Here is a 21,918-nt window from a genome sequence, read left to right as displayed (position 1 = left end):
ATTTTCAGATCATGGTTGACCAGAGGTAACCAAAACTCTGGACAGCAAAACCACGGATAAAGGGAACTAATGTATTCAAACGTTACCTTCTCAGTGAGGCCTTCCCTGACCACCCAACTTGAAATAAAAACACTTCTGCCCCATAGTCTTTCTTGTTGTTGTTTTAAATCCTCAGCTGAGGATAGTTTTTCCATTGATTATAAGAGAGTGGAAGGGGGGGAGGGAGGGGGAGAGAGAGGGAAACACTGATGTGAGGGAGACACATGGATTGGTTGCTTCCCGCATGTGCCCTGACCAGGGCTGGGGATCGAACCTGCAACCAGGTATGTGCCCTTGATGGGGAATAGAATCTGAGACCCTTTGGTGCATGGGCAGACATTCTAACCACTGAGCCACACTAGGGCTAAACTTGTATATATTTAAAGTGTATAATGTGATGATTTGATAGATAAATGAACAATTGACCTGCTTATTTTGAAAACTATTTGGGACTTAGGCAATTTCTTATTGCTTGACTGGATTCGACTATGAGCTTTCAAAATAGTCTGTCTAATTTCAGTTGCAGTGTGATTTCGCATAATTTATAAAAAAAGATATTCTTGCCCTGGCCAGTGTGGCTCAGTTGGTTGGAGTGTTATGCTGTGCACTGAAGGGGTTGCAGGTGTGATTCCCAGTCAGGGCACATGCCTAGGTTGTCGGTTAGATCCCTAGTCAGGGCGTGTATGGAAAGTAGCAGATTGCTGTTTCTCTCTCACATGGATGTTTCTCTCTCTTTCTCTCTCTCTCTCTCCTTTCCCCTCTCTAGAATCAGTAAAACATGTCTATGTATGAGGATTTTAAAAAAAATTTAAAAAGATATTCTCACTAGAAATTTTATCTTTCTTAAGATATTTAAAAATGTGAGCTCTTGAGTCAGACTGTTGGGGGTTCGAATGCTGGACATCTGTGTGAATCAGGACAAGTTAACCAATCCGTACCTCAGTTTCATCATCCATAAACCAGGCATACGAGGAGCACCTATCCCATGATGTTATTTTGGGGAATCATAAAAATAATAATGTATGTAAGCCACTTAGCCCAGTACCTGGCACATAGTAAAGCTTCAGCGAATAGTGGCTTTTATTACTGTTATTAAGATGTAAGAGAAAAATTTCAAAAAATACAGGAAGACTTGCAACAGAAACAACTGAATACTTTTTTCCAAGTGAAACTAAAATAGCTGTCCAGCTCTTTTGTATAAGTGGCAGTTCTTTGGGAAATGAGCCAAAACTTGAAGGCCAATTGTTTTGTGCCTTTCCGTAGGAGGGTTTCCTGGGACTGGGCATATTCTCTATATCCTCGCAGACTAGTCTACTCGGAACCCCTCATACTTTATATCTGCACTTCTCACATTTCTCCCTTTAATGCCATTTCAGGCCCCAACGTTCAGATTCCATGGATGTTCTTCACTCAGGAAACTGGTTAAAAATTCAGCAGTTCCTTTCATGGGAAAGACGCTTTCTGAGTGCTGGCAGACTGGCTTTCTAAATGTGTTGACTTGCAAACAAGGTTGTCCATGCTTTAAAAGGCAAGGACAATGGTCTCTATTTCCGTGTCATGACACCTCCTTGTAGCTCGCTGTCAGACACGTCCTGTGTTAATGCCTGTTAAACAAAGTTATCACAGATGCGGTCTGTGAATGCCTACATGTGCCAGATTCTTTGACTTGTGCAGGGAATGGGGGAAGCCCAACCCTGCACAGGAGTATCTGACTCCACATTTCACAGAAGTAGCCAACGAAGTGCACCCTCTCCCATTCAGCTCTTGCCCCATATTATTTCACACTTGCTTTCCAGGGTCCACTTCTTATACTCTAACTTCTCGCTTACCTCCCACAGCAACTTATACTGAGTTGGGCTGGGCTGGGCTGGGCTGGGCACACATTCATTTAACCCTTTGCGGTCGTTTGTCTGCTCTCAGCCACCAAAGCTTTTTTACCGTTCCGGTCGTATGTCTGCTCTCAGCCACCACAGCAAGGAACCGTACGAACCTTAACTCTATTCATTCATGTATCAGTTCATAATTTCTCTTGTTTATCCTTCATAATCTTGCATGTTATGTATCACTGCTCTTTCAGTGGAAATTAATTCCGACCAGTACGACACCCATGTCCAAATTTAATACGACTACAAAGGGTTATTCAGTCATTAAACCCCATAGGGATCAAGAAATACTAGTTAAACCACACCGCTTCTTTGCTGCTTTCAAACAACTTTCTAGCTTTGTTATTGAAATAAAATTTTATCTTGTTTTCCGAGCCATGCTGTAAATTTCTTGAGTGCATGGACTGCTACATCACTCCCGTCTCCTGCGCTGCCACCCTCGAGTCTCCACTCAGTCTATGTTTTTATTCTTAGGCTCTGCCAAAATGCTCTAGAGAAACGGGTCCAAACCCTAGGAATTGGGTAAAATTTTCTCCTTGACTTCTAATTTTTTTATTGTGGCTGTTGGGAGAAACTAGTATGTAACAACAGACAAGTACTAAACCCTTTTCCTACTATCATATGACTTCAAATGAAAACCTGACAAAGCCGATGTTGAGAATTAGCAACTTACTCATAAACGGTTGTCCATCCATTTTCGTTACTTTTGGTGGCCAGAAGCCCTGTGTTTCCCGGGTAGGTCATCAAGGCCAGGTTATAGCCTTGGGCTGACACTCTTTTCAGGACTCCATTGCTGCTGATGGTCAGCCAGTACACCTGCCCGCCAGGCACCACAAGCCAAAGCGGCATCCCGCCTGCATCCCTGCGAATATGCACAGAGTTGCCGTTGCTGCTGGTAATGGCACCCAAGTCACCGTCGGCATTGTAGGTGAAATTATACACATAGTCCCTTGTTATCAAGTTCAAGGTGTGCAGGTGGGTTCCGTTGACGGTGAACTGGTAGAGCTCTTGATCCGCGGGCGAAGCAATCTCATAAAGGTTCATGTCATTCAGGTGGGCTTGGTTCCTGCTGATGGTTCGAATTCGAACGTTCCCGAGGTCAGCCACATAGAGGGTGCCGTCAGGCGACACTGCTAAGGAGGAAGGGGCTTTCATCTTTGCATCTTTGGCATAGCCACCATCACCTGTGGGAGAAAGATCGCGATTTTAATAGTTGGCATCGTAAGCATTGATAAGAATAAACAGTATACAGAAATCACTGCACATCGCCCGCCGGGCATGGCTCAGGGGTTGAGCATCGGCCTAGGATCCAGGAGATCGGGGTTCGATTCCTGGTCAGGGCACAGGCCCAGGTTGTGGGCTCGATGCCCAGCAGGGGCCGTGCAGGAGGCAGCCGATTGATGATGACTCCCTCACCATTGATGTTTCTCTCTCTCCCCCTCCCTCTTCCTTCCTCTTTCTGAAATCAAGAAAGATATATAAAAAAAATTAAAAGAAAAAGAAATCCCTGTGCATCAAGAGTCATCTGAAAGGGAACAATCAGTTAGCCAGCATTCTCCGCATGTCCTCCTCGACAAATCTGACACCCATTATTCGACATTCTTGAGTCAGCACCACTGAAGATAAACAGTAAGACGCAATTATCTCAGTAACACCAATTTTGTGAAATCCTCAATCCTGCTGTTCAGTATCTACTGTATTGAAAGATACAAAGACCGGCAAATAACAACAGCCAACAAAATTTGGCTGGAAATAGTGAGACTTAATGCCTGTCAATGCTTGTAGGATCTGTCTCAGACTTTTCCAATCCTAGTGTGCCTAGAGGACCTTTCTTCAGTTAATTCCCATCGTCCCACTGTCAAAGTACACTAAGTGTGTAAGTGCAACAATGATTCAGAACATCAAATTTGATAACTGGCATAGATATTAGATTTGTCTCGAATGAAAGATATAAATTAGCACAATAACTATAAAACTAACTGTCCAGGAAAACATCGGAAATATTGATCAAAAGTCATATCGACCAAGTTGCTCACTCTAGACTTCTCTGACCCAAGTGAAAGCAGAGGTTAAAAGAGAACCATTTAGGCCTGGATGAGCAGTTTATTAGGGCTGCAAGCAGCATGGAGGGATTTGCACATCCCAGCAATAAATGTATCTAGTGACATTTTGAGGATTGTTTGTATCTGGAATATCCATTCCATGTTTTAGGGAGAAGGCTCTTTTCTTTCTGTCTTTTTTTTCTTCTATTTCAACTGAAAGTAAAGGGCACTAACGGTTATGGAGAGAGTTTTGGACTTTCTTAAAACAATGGAAGCAGCAGACAAATGTCCTGAGACCCCTCCATTGTAGTAAAGTTTTAATTACTCCCATGTGTCTGTCCCCAAAGCAGTGTGTTGCTAGTCCCTTTGGGTTTCAAATCGCACATGCTGTCAATCTGGAAAGCAGTCACTTAGGGGAAGTGATTTTTTCCTGAGCGAAATTAGTAAATGTAGGTTTTACCTAGTTTCTCTTTCTCCAAAGTATAAATACTGCTATGATCCTACATTTGTATAGTGGTCTTAACTTAGAATTATCAAAATTTGTATTATACTAGTTTATCCTCAAATCAGGAAGATGATATAATTGAGACAAATGATGCCTCTATTTAACAGATGAAGTAAGCAAGTCACAAAGAGATTCTGTGGCTTTCCTGGGGCCACTCTGTGAGTCAGTTGCAGAACAACGACCAGATACTAGGCCACCTGACCCTCAGCGCACTGCTTTCTCCACTAGCTCATATTGATGTTCACAAGCAAGACTTTGGTTTTCCCTTTGACTTTCCTGATGCATGTTTTTCTTTTGAAAACAGAGAGGGGGAGCTGGTGAATTGCTAAAACCGTCATACCTGAAAAACAGTCACAGTTGGGATCAATTTTGCAATCACAGTCAGTGGGGGCACCAGCCATGATGGAGATCTCCCCATTGGTGGTAACTTGCTGAATGCGGTTTACTTTCCTCTCGTCTGTTTCAGCTATGAAGAGCAGTCCGCTGTGGGAGACACTGATGGCCCTGGCCGACTCCAGAGTGGAGTGAATTGCCACCTTGCTGACCAAGAAATGATCGATGCCTGGCACCTGGCAGTGAATGGGGCGCCCTGCAATGATCCGCACACGCCTGCTCTCAGAAATCTGCAGCACAATGTTGTTATCCAAGACATACAATGAATTGTCCATGGGATTGACTGCAAGGTCTGTTGGCCACTCTAATCGCACCTGCAAAAAACAGAACACACACCATTAGGTTATAATATCTTTCCAGGGGCAGTTTTACTTTTTTAAAAAAACTGGCTTATTGGTTGCCCCCATCTCAAGTAGTTCAGCAACTTTGGTGTCTGCAACGTTGCGGGAGGATGGTCGATCCAATGTTCCGGTAAACATATTTATCATTTATACCATTTCCAGCATAATGTACATTTTTTTTTGCAATAATTCCAGAAGGATCCTCTAGAGCAGCGATTTTCAACCTTTTCCATCTCACGGCACACAAGAAATAATTACTAAAATTCTGTGGCACGCCAAAAAATACATTATATATTTTGCCAATCTGACAAAAAAATAGGTATAATTTTGATTGATTTACAAAAAAAAAAAGTAATTACCTACCCTTTTTGCTCCAAAGTGACTTTTTAAAAAGTCAGGTGCCTGTACTTGTGTATATAAAGATTTCTGTTCCCAAGAATTAACCAATCAGATGCAACCTTATTATGCGACGTGACCAGTAAGATGCAAGTCTATGTATATATTTATAGTCATGACGGCATTCACAGCGCACGGCTATTGGGCTGGCTGTTGTCATTTTCTTATTTGACAATCTAAGGGAAAAGAGGCCAGTGCCTCGGACTAAATAGTCAGGTATTGCATGTTTTAAAAATTCTTGAGGCACACCTGAGTGCCTGCTGCAGCACATTGGTTGAAAATTGCTGCTCTAGAGCAGTGTTTTTCAGACTGTGGTCTCTGGACCAGCAGCAACAGCATAACCTAGGAACTTGTCAGAAATGCGGATTCTCAGGCCCCAATCTATTGAATCAGAAACTCTGGGGATGGAGGCCCAGCCAGCTGCAGTTTAACAAGCTTTCCGGGTGATTCTAATGCACTCTCAAGTTTGAGGACCACTGCTTTAGGGCTTCTGTGTCACAATGATACGAAATCTCTCTCACTGTCCTCTAGATGCATGGAAGAGCAAAGTTACAGGGGCTTTTGGAAAACAGAATGCTGGTGAAACCAGATTTTACTCTAAGAGCAACCTTCTGTTAGCATAGACTTAGCATCCATCCTGCGGAATATTCAGGTACAGCACATCAGTTGGTGCTTTGGAATTTTTTTTTAAAAAAAATATATCTTTATTGATTTCAGAGAGAGGAAGGGAGAGGGAGAGAGAGATAGAAAAGCAATGATAAGAGAGTCATTGATCGGCTGCCTCCTGCATGCCCCCTACTGGGGATGGAGCCTGCAACCCGGGCCTGTGCCCTGACCGGGAATCGAACCCCGATCGCCTGGATCCTAGGTCGAAGCTCAACCGCTGAGCCACACCCGGCCGGGTGGTGCTTTGGAATCTTAAGCTGACCTGGTTCAGTACATCTCTCTTTTTCCTCAGCGAAGAAACAGGTTGATTTGTTCTTTCATTGAATGCTTGCTGAGTACCTTCTCTGTAGTAAGCTTGGTGCTAGGCTCTGGGGATCCGGAAGACTGCTCTGATATTAGTGTCCATGTCATGAAGAAGGAGGCAGCAGACAGTGTGAGAGCACTTCCCCGAGACCAGGAGCCGGGAGGCAGGGTGTTACCAGAGAAGGGGCTACCTAAGCAGGGTCTGAAGTGATCAGTGGGAGCGGGATGGGCTGAAAATGCGGGGAGAAGCAGCAGAGCTGGGGGCAATCCAGGCAGAGGGAACAGCATGGGTGAAGGCCCAGGGGTTGGAGACAGTATGGCCCATTCAGGTCACTGCAAACAATTCAGTAAGGCTAATGATACAGGCTGAATGTATGGGAGTGGCGGACAATGCAATCAGGAGGTAGACAGCGGCTAGGCGTTGTGGACTGAATTGTGACCTCCCCTTACCTTTGTATGTTGAAGACCTAACCCCTAATGTGACTGTATTTGGCAACAGGGCCTTTAAAGAGGTCATAAAAGTTAAACAAGGTCATAAGGGTGGGGCTCTAATTCAATAGGACTGGTGTCCTTATAAGAAGAGGAAGAGACACCAGGAGTGTGTGTTCACAGCGAAAACTCCCACGTGAGGGCACAGGAAGGGGGTGGTCTTCTGCAAGCCAAGAAGAGAGGTCTCAGGAGAAACCAAACCTGTTGACCCCTTGATCTTGAACTTCTAGCCTCCAGAACTGTGAGAAAATAAATTTCTTTGGTTCGAGCCACCCAGTCTGTGGTATTTTATTTCGGAAGCCCTAGCAGGCTAATACACAAGGTATTGGAGGGATATACATGCCTAGCTTTATTCTGATGGCTGAGGGAAACTGCTGAAGGGCTTTAAGTGGGGGGGTGCCATAGTCCTATTTGCGTACTAGAGGGATCACACTGGCTGCTGTTGAAACCATAATGGAGGGGGAGGAGAGATGCGAGGCAGGCCGATAGGTAGGAGGCTCCAGCAGCGGCCCAAGTGAGGGATGATAGTGGCCTGAACTGGGACGGCAACAGTGGGGATGGAAAAGTAAATGGATCTGAGACACACTAAGGAGTTAGAAACAAGGATTGGTGTGTGTGTGGGGGGGGGGGGGAAGGGGGTTCATGTCTGGTGTACCTTTTACCGTGTGGTAGGCACTGGGAACCCACAGACCAACCAAACATGGCTCCACTCTAGTTCCTTTCTGGACACAGGAGTTAGGCCAATGCCTTCCCTGACATCCTGTCAATAGCTACTATTTATCACTGGCCACTTCCCAGAGAACTGTATTACACCCCACCACTCACTTATTCTGAACTTTATTTCTCTTCTCCTAGCCTAGACAAAGCCAGAGAAACCTGTCCCTTTCCCGCCCAAGAGACTAACAGTAATGTAGCTACTCTTCGTGCTTCGAGTGAACGCCCAAGGAAAGCTTCGTTTTTCTTAATGAACCTGAATTCTGCAAACAAGATACAGGCTGTCACCGCGTTCGGAGGCGCGCTGTCTCCCTGGGTGGAAGAGGTCTTCCCCTCAGCAACGAAGCAGCTAAAGGCTGCTCTGAGATAAGGCCTTCCCTCTAATCCCGTCTCTTAACGGAGGGCAACTCCTGATGCTGTAAAGGAGACAAAGGGGGTGTCTGACCTCCTCTCCAGCGCCGCTCGGGGCTCTGTGCTCCCCGTCTCCAAGTGTCTGTCCCCGACAACCAGCAACCTCAGTCTGTCTCCAGGTCTTTGCGTGCCCTCAGCCTCCACATGGGCTGCCCTTCTCTGGTTGGCACCATATGCCTCTGGGCAGCTAGGAATTTGAATGCTAATGGAGTATAAAGCCGAGCTTGCGCCGTGCGTGTTCTACAGAGCCTTTCAGACCAAGGCCATTGGATAAACATGAAACAGCAGCTCTCAGAGCTCCCAGAGCAGCTCGCCGTGGTGTGTTCCTCGGCGCGACTGTCGGAGGCCTTTGCGTGTCAGCGCCCCGCCGCCGCGAGAGGGAGCGGCTGCTGCTGCGGGGGGCGCCCCCGCCTGGCACCTGGATATACACCCCCCCCCCCCCCCCCCCCCCCCCCCCCCCGTGCTCGTACACAAGCTGTCTGTGGAAATGAGCTGGGGCTGCCGAGGAAATGTATTTATTTCGCTACAACACTCCTGTTTGGATCGAGTCTGAAGTCAGTGACCCAGAAAAAACAAAGCCGGCAGAAATGACATTCTAATTATCCCGAGTGTGAGAGCCGAGGCCGGGGCAGAGGCCAGGGACAGCACACACCTGGCAGGAGTCACAGAAGGACGTGTTTCGGGCTCTGTTCGCTACCTACTGGCAAGGCCGCCTCTGAGATAAAGGCCGGCCCGTTGGAAGATAAGCTGTTAAATTCTCCAACTTGCCCAACGTGATTTCAGTCGATACTGTTGGTGTCATGTTTATTAGATTTAATATTACCTCAAAAACACACCAGCTATTGTGTCTGTTTGTTTTCTTTCCCATCAAATAAGTCACCCTCTGGCAGTTTCCTGTAACTAAAGTGACCTTTGTGCTTCGGAGACACTTTCTCCACCAGCTGCACGGAATCCCTGTAATTCCCACGTGAGTTGCCCGGGCAGCTTGTCTGTGAAATCCACTCAGATGAAAGATGTGTGGCTACTTAGTCGTCTAGGGCCTGCCTTTTCAGAACCTGGACCTTTTCACCTCTCTCAGGTTGTCAGTGCCTTTTATATCCTTCTCATGTTAAATGCTCCCATTTCCAGGTAAGTGTTCAAGGAACCAGTGCTTTAGATCCACCCAGTGGAAAAACTATATTTCCTACCAGGGCATTTCCTTAACACAACCTAACATGGGATGGGGTCTCTGAGCTGCTGGCCGTCAGAATTAGCATCTACTAGTTGCAGAGACCCAAGAATTTTATATGCTACCGAGGTGGGGCTGAGAGTAACCCCTAAGGGCTGCTGCCATTTATCCAAGTCATTTCTGGGGAGAAATAAACATTTCTTTTCGGGTGACAGGAGCAGAGAGAGATGTAGGCAAAACAGTTAAGCTCTGGAAACTCTGCTAGTGACCCAGCCTACGGGCAAAGCATTTGGCCTAATTTGTGGTGGTTGCCACGCCTTGTAAAAATACATTAATTTGTTTGAAATGTCAAAATGTATTTAAGCTAAACGAGCATGAAAGGTCACCAGGGTAGCCGCAGCTGGTGGGTGTGCCCGTCTCCCGATAACCTTCCCCGAGACACAACTTTGAGCGGAAAGGAGCTCTAGTTCTGGAAATCAGGCCTTGACAGCACTCTGTCTTCCTCTGCTAATCGAAAATTTGCCTTGAAGGGACTTGCCTCTCAGGTCAGCCAGTCCCGCGGTTGGTTTAAAGATCCAGCTAATTTTGACCTAAGTAGCAGTTTATAAAGCGGCAGAGTCCTAGAGGGAAAAATCCATGTGGAAAAGTGGTATCTAAATATGAGCCCTTGATTAGACTGAAGCAGAAAATCCCTCAATTATCAGCTTAATCCCATAATGTAGACACAGACCATAATTTGTACACTTGGGCTCTCTCTAACAGTCTAAAGGCTGGGTCCTTCCTTTGCTAGTGTTTAGCCCTAGGCAAATGAGGTCTCCTCTAGGAATCTGGTTCTCTCATCTGTAACAGGGAAAAGAGGCTAATGATAATCTAGCTAACTTCTGAGAGTTACTACTCTACAGTGGGTTACTCTCTAGTGGGTTAAATCAGATAGTGATATAAGGTGTTCAGCCTAGTGCCTAAGGGATGGTAAATGGTATTAACATTGATAACGGTTTCAAAGTCAGAGACCTTTAGAGCCAGAAGGAATCTAGCTCAGTTCAATAGTTTCCTTTCAGCTCTGTTTCCCAGTCGTCAGTTGTCCACATAGGTCTTTGTGAATTCTGCCTTACCTGTACACCACTTGCACTATTATTGATTTAATATTCTTCTTTAAATTGACCTACTTTTAAAATATAAATAGGCGCCGCCCCTTCCTTTGAACCGTTCCTGATCATTAACTACTATAAAATTACAGGCCCACTCATCTGAGCCTTTAATAAAAGTAACTACTGTTTATTGAGTGCTTCCTAGTGTCAGGCCCTTTACACGGATTAGCACTTAAAGCAATCACTTGAGAAAGAAACTATTAAAATCCCCACGGTCAGATATGTGCTCTTAGCCTCTACGCAATCAGATTCCTCATCTAGAAGAGTGGACACGTTTCTTCACGCTCTCCTCACCAAGTCTGGTCTCCCCTTTACTTTGTTTGAATCAACCTAAACGCTGTGCTCTCTTTGGCTGAGAAGGTCAAAGCTCATTACGAGTTGATCAATTTGTCTTTCTCATCTGTTATCTTTCAGTGTCTTGTGGGCGCCTACTTTGTTCCAGGCACTATTATAAAGGTGCACAAAACAGGTCCCTGCCCTCCATTAGTTCAGTCAAGTCAGGGAAGGAAGATACAGAAACAGGTCATTTCAAAATAATGTGGTTAAATGCATGATAGACATAGGCCCAGGGTGACGTGGGAACACAGAGGAGGCAGTTTGGAGAAATACTCCTAGAAAAGAACTGTGTAACCTCAGTCTTGAAGGATGAAGTGAAGGTATTGAGAAGTAAGGTGGAAAGAGTGATGTCAGCAGAGGGAAAAGAACAAAAGTGCAGAAGCACGAAACTCGACAGGAGGGAACCAACTATGGTCTGGGATTCCTAGAACATAAAGTAGCGTAGGTAGTAGTGGTAAATGAAGTTCAAGTGTTTGCCAGGGACAAGGTTGACATTTCTCCACTGAGGCACTATTGTCACTTGGGGCCAGACGATTCTTTGTCGTGGGGCTGTCCTGTGCACAGTAAAGTATTAGCAGTGTCCCTGGTCTTTTTTTACTGGATGCCCGTAGCACCTCTTCCCGAGTTGCGACAACCAAAAATATGTCTAGATAATGCTAAGTGTCCCCTAAGGGGCAAAACTGTCCCTTGTTGAGGACCACTAGACCAAGCCACGGAGGGCTGTGTATACTAACTTTAGACTTAGAGTGTGGGTGTTGGGGGGTGAATGAAGGTCTTTAAAGTTGGGGGCAGACGTGGTCATATTCATATTTCAGAAAGATCACTTAGGCTGCAGTTTGGGGGGCAGGCTGAGGGGAGACCAGGCTGATGATACAGGAGAACCAACTTGGAGGCCAGCCGTTCACCAGTGCCTACATCCATTAAAACAGTCTTCTGTTCAACCACCTGGCAAACATCTGAGTGCCAATCCAGATAGAAATATTCCTGCCTTCCTGGTGCTGAGAGTCTGGAAAACTGCTTCTCATACTTTATTTATTTATTTATTTATTTATTTATTTATTTACAAAGCCCTTTGAGAATCCAACGAAAGCTATGTACTTTCTCCCTAGGAAAAGGCTCAGGTGTAGTAGAAGAAAGTGGTTAGGAGCTGAGGCTCTGGAGTCAAGACTTCCTGGGTTCAAAATTCTCTGTTATTTGCTAGCTCTATGAGCTTGGAGCAAATCAGGTAACCTCTCTGAGCCTCAGTTTCCTCATCTAGAAATTGGGTATAGTAATAATATCTTCTTAAGAAAAAAATCTACATACAGCACTTAGCACAGTGCCTGGTACACAGAAAGAGCTCTGTAAAGGCAATTGTATTATTATTATTATTATTATTACTATTATTATTATTATTGACCATGCCTATATTTCTTCTGGCCCTTGTCTGGCTATTGCAACACTCTCTTGCTTGCCTAGCACCCGAACTCCTAAACACAATCATATGATTAGTCATGCTCTGTTAATGTTTCCCCTGCTTCCGTCACCAGACATTTCTGCCTGATCATTTATTTCACTCCTTGAGAATCCTTCTAAACTATGTGTCCTCCAAGAAATATTTGGCTTATATTGGGACATATAATTTCACATACATTTTCAAGCCAATTTCATGGCCAGCATTTTAGCTTATTACTTAGATCCCCCACTGTTATCAGTAACAGTGTTCTTGATACAATTCCAAATTCGAAACATGCTACTTTATTCCTTTGTTCTGCCAATGAATGTCTGCTTATCCCATTTTAGGCACTAGGCTGTGCATTAAGGAGCCAGCTCTAACCAAGACAGACTGGATCCTGCCCTTACTGAGTTTATAGTCTTTTGCTGACTTCATTTCCTTTACTTTACAGTATGTACAAGGGGTTGCTACTGACATAGATCAGTAAACTATTTCTATTCCCTTCTGTCCATTTTAAGAAATTAACTTCCATGGAGGAGCCTCAAAAACATATCATGGCTGTTACTATCATCTACAATTGCCACCAAGTGCTATTAACTTTTCTCAAAGTTCAACTGTGCTGAACAAAACCAGTTGTTTGCCAAAAGGCCCTCTCTCCCCATCCCAAACATGACACTTCGATTTTCCCTCCTTTACTACATTTCTAGCTTTACAGCTCATTTGAAAAATAATCATTTGACTTTTATCTCTGAGGCCTCTTCAGTAAGAATTTCCAGGAAGTATACGATTATTTCTTCTGTCGTTCGCCAGCCCTGGAGAAGATACAGTGACAGGCCTGAGTGCTCTCAGCCAGGTGTTCTGCCAGCACCATGTAGATCTCCCCATGCTTCTAAAAGCTGACAACTGCAGACTGTTTGCATCACTTTTTTCAAGTGGCCTTCTCATTTCTTGACACCGATACTGTCTGAGCTTTTATAAAAGGAAAAAGCCGTCTGGAGAAAGTTTGGTTTTCTGCAGCTGGAAAGCGCGATGACACCTTTGAGAGTGACGACCCTTATTGATCTTGCTTTTAAAAAGTGGAAATTATTCAAAGATGAAATACACCAGGACTACGTGGACTTGTCAACCTGCAAATTATTTCCCATTATCTCAGACCCACGCTTTTGTGTACCTCTGAATCATGGCTGGAGAGTTTGAGGAACCTCTCAACCTTTGGTCAAATGCATCAGCATGGCCCGTCTCCATGGCTGCCCAATCAGCATAACTGACACTCTAGTGGAATTATCCATTGCAAATGAAAGCCAGAACCACTCTAACCAAGAGTTGCAACTGGACTGCGCTTTAGAATCACTTTGCTGTACAGACTGTAGATTAAGTTGCATCTAGACCAGGGTTTCTAAAACATTTTGGGAGTGGAGGAAGCAAAGAGAAACTAAGAGAAACAAAGAACCACCCCAAGGTAGTCCCGGTGTATTTCATCTTCTAATAATTTCCACTTTAAAAAGCAAGATCAAGAGGGGTCATCACACTGAACGGTGTCATCATGCTTTCTAACTGCAGAAAATGAAACTTCCTCTAAATGGCTTTTATAAGTTTGAAGAAGCTCAGACAGTTTCAGGGTCAAAACAAAATGCTGAATTTGTGGTCACTAAGATGACTATAGTAGAGACTACTAGTTGCAGGCCTACCCTATCATCCGTTCACTCTTTCCTCTTTACTAGTAAATCCCCAATACTTCAACTGGGCACACTGCTGTCTAGAATAGACATTCCAGCCTTATTTGCAATTATCCGTAGCCATGTGATCAAGTTCAACACAATCACATATAAGAGGAAATGTGTAAACATCCACACTGTTATTTTTTAATTTTTTTAAAGAATAGTTTATTTATTTTTAGAGAGAGAGGAAGGGAGAAGAGAGAAATATCGATGTGAGAGAACACTGATCAGCTGCCTGCTGCGCACCCCCTACCAGGGATCGAGCCTGCAACCCGGGTGTGTGCCCTGACTGGGAATCAAACCAGCAATTTCTCGGTGCATGTGACGATGCCCAACCGAGCCACACTGGGCATGCTTTTACAAATCTTGCTTTGAAAGGCTGCTTAAGGAGAGCTGACCCAACTGGAAGGAGCCTCTTTTCGCCTTTCCTTCCATTCTGCAATGTGGATATACTGGTAAGAATTTTAAGTAGATGTCCTAGACCAAGAGGCGGCCATGAACATGGAAGTTACGTGCTAGGATGACGGGGCAGATATACAGGAGCTTGAGTCCCAGATGACCTCATGGAACTGCCATTCCAGTCCTGGACTTATAGCCTGGCTGCTATCTTATGTCACTCTTACTTTGAGGGGAGGGAGGTTTCTGTTATTCTCAGCTGAATCTAATCACAGTGAAGAAAATGTTCTGTTAGGCTTTGTTCTTGATGGGTGCTACTGACTACACTATTATTATAGTCAAACTGGTTGAACAAAATTCTAGTTTTACATCACTGCATAGATCATCGATGCTTGCAAAATTAAATTAAATTGAAATAAAAATTGAAATTAATGTCTGAGAGTGACTGACAGCTGTGGGAAAGTCCACTAGGGCAGCCCTTTGTTAAGAGGATGAGTAATTGCTTCTACTTAGTGATTAACCTTGAGCATTCTTGACTACCCAGTGCTCCATCTTTGGCTACCTGTTCAAGCTGCTCTTCTAGCTCCATGACTCATTCAGAAACAGTGCTTCTCTGTTGTACTATAAATACTTGTTTGCCTTCCTATATTCTCTATTAGGTCTGTGGGTCTTCAAGGGCAGGGATGAGGTCTCATTCATTTTTGTATTCCCAGTATATGGTGTTCCAGTTGGTAAATGTTCAATGACAGCATTAGTGCTTCATTGACTGTAACATTTTCAGTCCATGAAAGCATTTAAAAATTATAAAACAAATAGACTTTAAGAAAAGCTATTTTTCATCAACATGTTTGACTCAGTAAATCTGGGTTTCCAGAGACCCACTCAGGTTAGTGGGAGTTTCCATACTTCCTCAATTTTAAGACGTACATTTCCTACTCCCTCCATATTTTAACTTTTCTGAAGTGAGGATGTGTCTTATAACCAATGCATACATTTAATGCAGCATTTCTCCCCACCACCCAAAGTTATCAAACTATGTTCTACGATCCATAGTGTCTTAAAATTGAGGAAATACAGAATTTCTATTTTGGTCTGCAGACTTTGGGGATCCCTGAGACTCTTTCAAGAAGGTATGTGAGGTCAAAACTATTATTTATTATTTATTATTATTTATTTATTTATTTATTTTATTAATTATTATTATTATTATTATTTTTAAACCTCACCAGAGGACATGTTTTTATTGGTTTTAGAGAGAAAGGAAGGAAAAGAGACATGGAGAGAGAGAAACATTGATGTGAAAGAGAAACATCGATCGGTTCCCTCCCATATGCACCCCAACCAGGGATCAAACCTCCAACCTGGGCACGCGCCCTGACTGGGAATCGAACCCGTCACCTTTTGGTATATGGGATGACGCTCCAACCAACTGAGCTACAGCGGCCAGGGCAAAACTATTTTTTAAATAGTATTATTTTACTTTTATACTTTCTCATGAAAGTATAGTGGAGTTTTCCAGAAGGTTCCTGAGGCTAGTATATCTTTGTGTTTAAAAAAAAAAAAAAATCCACAATTTTAATTTCTAATAAGGTAAATATTGACAGATAAAACCCACATAAAGAAAAGCTCTTTGGGGTTCCCAATAATTTTTACAAGTGTAAATGGGTCCCGACACCAAAAAGCTTGAGAATGGTTTACCTAGAGGAAAGAAACAGTGAATAAAGCCATCCTGTAATATAAGAGTTTCATCTAAGCTCATTAAGAAAAAAAGCATGTATCCTTTCCAAGATGATTCCTGAGGCCATACGCTCTGTCCAAAAAGCACACTGACAGAATGGCTGAAAATCTTTATTTCCTCTAGAGACCCAAGGCCTGATGGGTGCTATAAAAGTTAGTTCTTACAGGCTCCCTTGGAGCAATCGGCACGTACACACTCTCTGCGAGTCTGCTGTGTAATTGCCACTACCTCATCTTAATAACAGGCATAATTGCTCTGAGTTTCCGTCGACCCTTCCTTGCCTCTCCGTTCCGAAGCCTCAATTTTGGAAATGGCATTTGTGCATACACGGAACGTTTAACCACTTCCAGTTTCCAATTTACAGTCAAAGTCATCTATCAGCAGGAGACGAAGGCCCAGTGTGAAAACTACAGAATGTCCTTCAGACTCCACAGTTAATTTGTTTGTAAATTTGATTGTTATTGTAAGAAGAACATATTGTACATGACGCTACTTGCAGATTTACTAGCTGTATCTCTCTGTATCTTGGATTTTATCATTAGAGACAAAGAACTTAACCCTTTCAGCACTTCCGAGGGTAGGGAAAGGGACATGAAAGCATTAGGTTTTTTTTTCTTTTGAGCCTTTATTTTATTTAATTCTACACGTATTTATTAAATACCTACTGTATATCCAGCACTGTGGGAGATACACATATAGAAGGAGAAACAACTAGGGAATAGTCCAAGGTGATGTGAAACCAAATGTGAGGCCAGGTGATGAGGCCATAAATTCTGAGAGAATTCAAAGTAAGGAGAGGGAGGATCACTGCGGGTCTTCATGCAATAAGAGGTGGGGCTCCTACCCCGCTAAGAATCAAGGATTTGAAGCCAGGAAGTAAGAAGAAGCTCCTGGAATCATTCTGCTGAGTTTCTTCCTGCTGAGAAGTTGCAGAAACTTGTCTGTTGCAGGTTGTTAATATTATAGTATTGGCTCGACAGAATAGACCAAGCTTCCAATTCCCTTTGGCACCTCAAGCAATTTACAGGCCAGAAGTATGACTGCATGGCTTTTATGAAATGGTCTGATTTCATTGATCAGCCACTCCGAGATTATGTTTTCATTTCTGTAGCTACTGCTAACCCTTCTTTCCAGTATAATATTTCAGGCAGGACCTATTACAAATTTCACCATGGAGATATTAAGATATAAATGGGCAAGGTTCTAAATGGAAAGAGCAATATCACAACTCATGATTGCTCTGCTCAAAAGTTCATTTCAAGTTAGACTAGAATTCCACAGATTGTCTCTCTTATCTTAACTCTGTAATGTTTCCAAATGATAAGGACACTAATAAGAGCAGATGGCGTAATGAACATCGAGAGGGAAGATTTAACTGGTCCTATTTTCATTAGGCCTCCAGTGCGCTTGGGGGTTCTGCCCACTGCCTCCCTGTGTGTAATACCAAATAGCATGCACTCAACAGATGGCCCAGCTCAGGCTTCATGCTTCCAGACCTCTGGAGACTGGCCACCTGACCGGTTACCGTGTGCACAGAATCATTTAAGGAAGCAGGCAGGGTATGGACTTAAGCCTGAACAAAAGCAAAAAACGGTGAGATGAATATCGAGTGCCCTGCGCTTCAACAAGAGGGGAGTCAGAGCCACTCTCACAAACACCATGAGCACCTCTACTTGAGGTCCCCCAGTGCCAGCTCCTTGTGGATAAAGCAACGATGAAATCCTCTGTGGCAAACAGTCCACTCTAATTAACGTTACATCCAAACTGTAAGCATATCGGAGTGGCTCCAGTAGCAACAATGACACGGGAATTTAACACCTCATTGCACAGTGTGCTAGTTATTAAGCTATCGTCTCACAGCTCCAAATTCACACTGTTAAAGATGTGGCTTTGCGGCGCTGGGCTTGGGACTCTGTGAACTACATTTCTCTTTTGCCAGCTGGATTTCTGATCGGTCCTGACAACATGGGAAGGAAAGGGGTTTGGGAAGGCTAGAGGTGAAAGAAGGGACTTGCTCCTTCCTGCTTGCTTTCTGTTCCCGTAGCAGCAGCCCCTCATGCCAGCCAGCTACCAGCTCCTTTCCGTACTCCGAGAATCAGTCTCATCCTGACCCCCCGAGAGGGACCCGAAGCAGCTGGCTAGCACCCTCTTCTCAGAGGAGTAGTAGGTCCCATCTCGATGGGTTAAATAAATCTTCCATCTTTCTAGGTTCTGACAATTCCAACCTCTTTTCTTTGTTTTCCCCACCCTACAGGTGGGGGCTGCTTCCTGAAGATTTTATTTCTCTTTTCTTTTCAACCTTCTAACACCCGTACAGCTCATTCCCTATATTAAATTCTCTGCTAAAATAACTAACGTGGTTTCTGTTTTCGTGACCGGATCTTGACTGAGACCCACAGCATGAACTCATAGACAAGGACAGGGAAAGAACAACACCCACTGTAGGCCAGTGGAACAGAAAGCTAGCAAAGGTGGACACGAACCAGCAAAGACTATCTCGGCCCCAGAGAACGTATCAGCCACCGGCTTCCTCTGCACATCTCCTGGCCTGTGAAGCTGCCACGTGTAGAAAATATGCATGTGAAACAGATTCCCTGTGCTTGGACTCTGTGAAGTTGGTTATGATTGGCTTTATCTACAGTTTCTCTGACTCTCTGAAACAGCCATGTTGATGTCATTATTTTCTAGAAACTTCTTATCTTGTGATTTTTTTTTTTTTTTATCTTGTGATTTTTGAGGATGATTTCATGATGGGTCATGCCATTCTCTCATATACCCTTTGGAGACAGAATTCTGTACTGAATGGTTCAGAAGGTTGGCCCAAGACATTTTCCATAAGCTTAGAATTTCCTTGTAAATAATAATACATTGGGTATTTACTACTAAATATCTTTTGTATTCCCTTATGTCTCCTTGTCAGACATTGGGATTGCTCCTTCGGAATCCCCTTTTTAAAAAATACATCTTTATTGATTTCAGAGAGAGGAAGGGAGAGGGAGAGAGAGCCGGAACACCCATGACGAGTGAGTCATTGATCGGCTGCCTCCTGCACGCCCTCGCTGGGGATCGAGCCCGCAACCCGGGCCTGTGCCTTGACCGGGAATCGAACCCCGATCGCCTGGATCCTAGGTCCATGCTCAACTGCTGAGCCACGCCCGGCCGGGCCGGAATCCTCTTCTTGATTGAAAGGTGGAAGTGTATTTTGAGGTGAACCAAATGAATACCTGCTCTCCTTATGGGTCTCAAGATAAATACCACTCAATAGGTGTAGCCTCTTGGTAAATGTTTTATATGTCCCTGGGCTCACTTTTCCAATTATACTCACTTTTACATGAAAAGATGACATTCCTGAAGACAGCCAACATAACTTTCTCTCTGAATTGTGTTTCCATTTAATAAACACGTGTTGGCATTGATTCACGGATCCCCCCACCCACAGTTAATAGAGAGCAGGGCTATGTTTAAAGGTATACTCTGAAATATAGTTAGGCCAACTGGCTTACATTGGGACTTAGCCCAGGACGTTGGCTGTATAAGCCCTGGATGGTAACCACTGAATTTACCAACCAGATATTTCAGTATCTTAGAGAGTTTCGGGTTTATTTCAGGTCATGGCGCCTGCTGAGCGAAATGTGTGGAAGAATGAGTGCTTCCAAAGTAGTTTGCAAGCTTTGCATCTTGTGACTCTCCCTGAACTTTGAAGACACTTTTCCTCTAGTGCTTAATAGTTTTAATAAGGGCTAACGTGCCATTGTCCTTTGTGTGGAAAGAGGACACTGCTGAGGGAGTTTTATTTATGTGATAAATTATGTTTTCGATATAGCATTGAGCACGGTACTTGACTTTTATTTTAAGGTCCCTGACAACTCTGGCTATTTGCTTGTGTGCAGACATTTCAGCAGCATTTGGGTATGTTGGAGTTGAAGACGTTGGCCTGCTGTTCTCTATTTCTTATATAAACAACCCGAGCTGTCACTTTGGAGGGAGCAATGCTAACATCTCTGATAATAGGTTATTACATCCCAATTGTGATTTTACCTAAGACAGGCAGGCCTGAAAACTGCACTTAAAAAAAGAGTTTAAATGAATTTGGGGAAGGGAAATGATATTTAAAGGAATTCTGTGGATCACCTTATTGCAATGCTTTTCTCAGTGTATCTTTTGTTAGTTACATTTGGGTTCTTATATATTAGAATTTTTTAAAAGATGATTGACATGCTTGAAAGGTCATTGGATAGACAAAGCAACTCATAGACTAAAACTCTTCAAAAATCCTGGGACACTGCTTTTTTTTAATGAATACATCAGCCTCATCTTTCCTTTTGATTTCCCACTTATGTGGGACCCTCTCTGTTTTGTCCTGGGAGTCACATGCTTCATATTGACCTACATAAACTCTGTCTTCTTATTTATCTACTCTCATATTTAATTTTTTGTGAAACTGACACACCTAGGATGGTTGCAGGCCACCCACTAAATAAGCTGCACCTTTACCTCTTGATTTCAAATAGACAGAGGATGATTTAAAATCTATACATCTCAAATCACAGATGTCTGAAACTCTCAATACATTCCAGCCTTAGCTCTATAGTCAGCATGACACTTCTTGAAAGTAAAAAAAAATGAAGGATTTGGGGCACCATTCAATGACTATAGTGAACATCCTTTAAGTGATTTAGATAGAGCTTTGCATCAGCATTAGGCAGATGAAACACTCTGTGAGGTTCACAGCGGGTTAAGACCAGTCTCTGGAGCACGTGTTTGTTACAGCCCATCAAACACATCTATAGGTATACGCGTGTCTCTCTTTCTGCAAAAGGCACACGTACAAAGGACAGAAGGAAAGATTACACAATTTTTATAGCAGTGCCAAATGTCTTGGTGTTTTTTATCTTGGTTCAAACACTACTACAGTTATGAGCCACATAATGACATTTCAGTCAGTGACACGAACTGCATATATGATGGTGGTCCCGTAAGATTACAATCTCACTATAATCTTCTATATCACATTTTTACTGTCTTTTTTATGTTTAGATATGTTTAGATACACAAATGCTTACCATTGTGTTGCAACTGCCTGCAGGATTCGGTACAGTAACATGCCGTACAGGTTTGTAGCCCAGGAGCAACAGGCTAGCCCACATGGCCTAGGTGCGCAGTGAGCTATACCATGTAGGTCTGTAAGTGCGCCCCATGATGCTCGCACAGCGACGAAATTGCCTGGCACTGCATTTCTCAGAATGTATCCCCATCGTTAAGCGATGCATGACTGTGCCAGTGCTGCTGCTGCTGCTGCTACTACTAATTTATTGAGCACTTATGAGCCTGGCATTTTGCTAAGTTATATATAGGTATATATTATCTTATTAATCCTCACAACTTCTCTATAGAGGAAGGTAACGTTATCATCCCATTTACAGATCAAGAATTTTTCCCAGGGTTGCACATCTGCAAGTGGTGGATCCAGGATTCAAACCCAGGTAGTCTGTGTTTCCAACCACTATACTTTACTGACTCTGACTCTCTCTCTCTCTCTTCCTCTCTCTCTCTCTCTGTATATATATTAGAGAGAGAGGAAGGGAGAGAGAGAGAGAAACGTCAATTGGTTGCCTCTTACATGCACACTGGTTGGAAATCAAACATGCATCCTAGGCATGTGTCCTGGCTGGGAATTGAACCAGCTACCCTTTGGTGCACGGGAACGATGCTCAGTCAACTGGGCCTAACTTTTTATATTGATATAACTAGGAAGGACAGTCTACCTAAAGCCTGGTTTTGTCTGTTGTACCCTATA

General features: G+C 43.6%; 1 protein-coding gene across 1 annotated transcript in view; it reads right to left on the bottom strand.

Moving 5' to 3' along the window:
* Window positions 1-21,918, bottom strand: part of TENM1 (teneurin transmembrane protein 1) — a 711,536-nt gene that overhangs the window by 31,827 nt on the left and 657,791 nt on the right. Inside the window, exons 27-28 of the mRNA XM_081125839.1 lie at window positions 4,810-5,176; window positions 2,596-3,106 (exon numbers count right to left, since the gene is read on the bottom strand). Coding sequence (XP_080981965.1) covers window positions 2,596-3,106; window positions 4,810-5,176 — 878 coding nt within the window. The remainder of the gene's footprint in view (window positions 1-2,595; window positions 3,107-4,809; window positions 5,177-21,918) is intronic.

The sequence above is a fragment of the Miniopterus schreibersii genome, assembly GCF_964146895.1.
Source record: "Miniopterus schreibersii genome assembly, chromosome: X".
NCBI classification, from domain to species: domain Eukaryota; kingdom Metazoa; phylum Chordata; class Mammalia; order Chiroptera; family Miniopteridae; genus Miniopterus; species Miniopterus schreibersii.
Note: the sequence above shows the minus strand (reverse complement) of the source record. Positions and strands in the feature narration are given on the sequence as shown.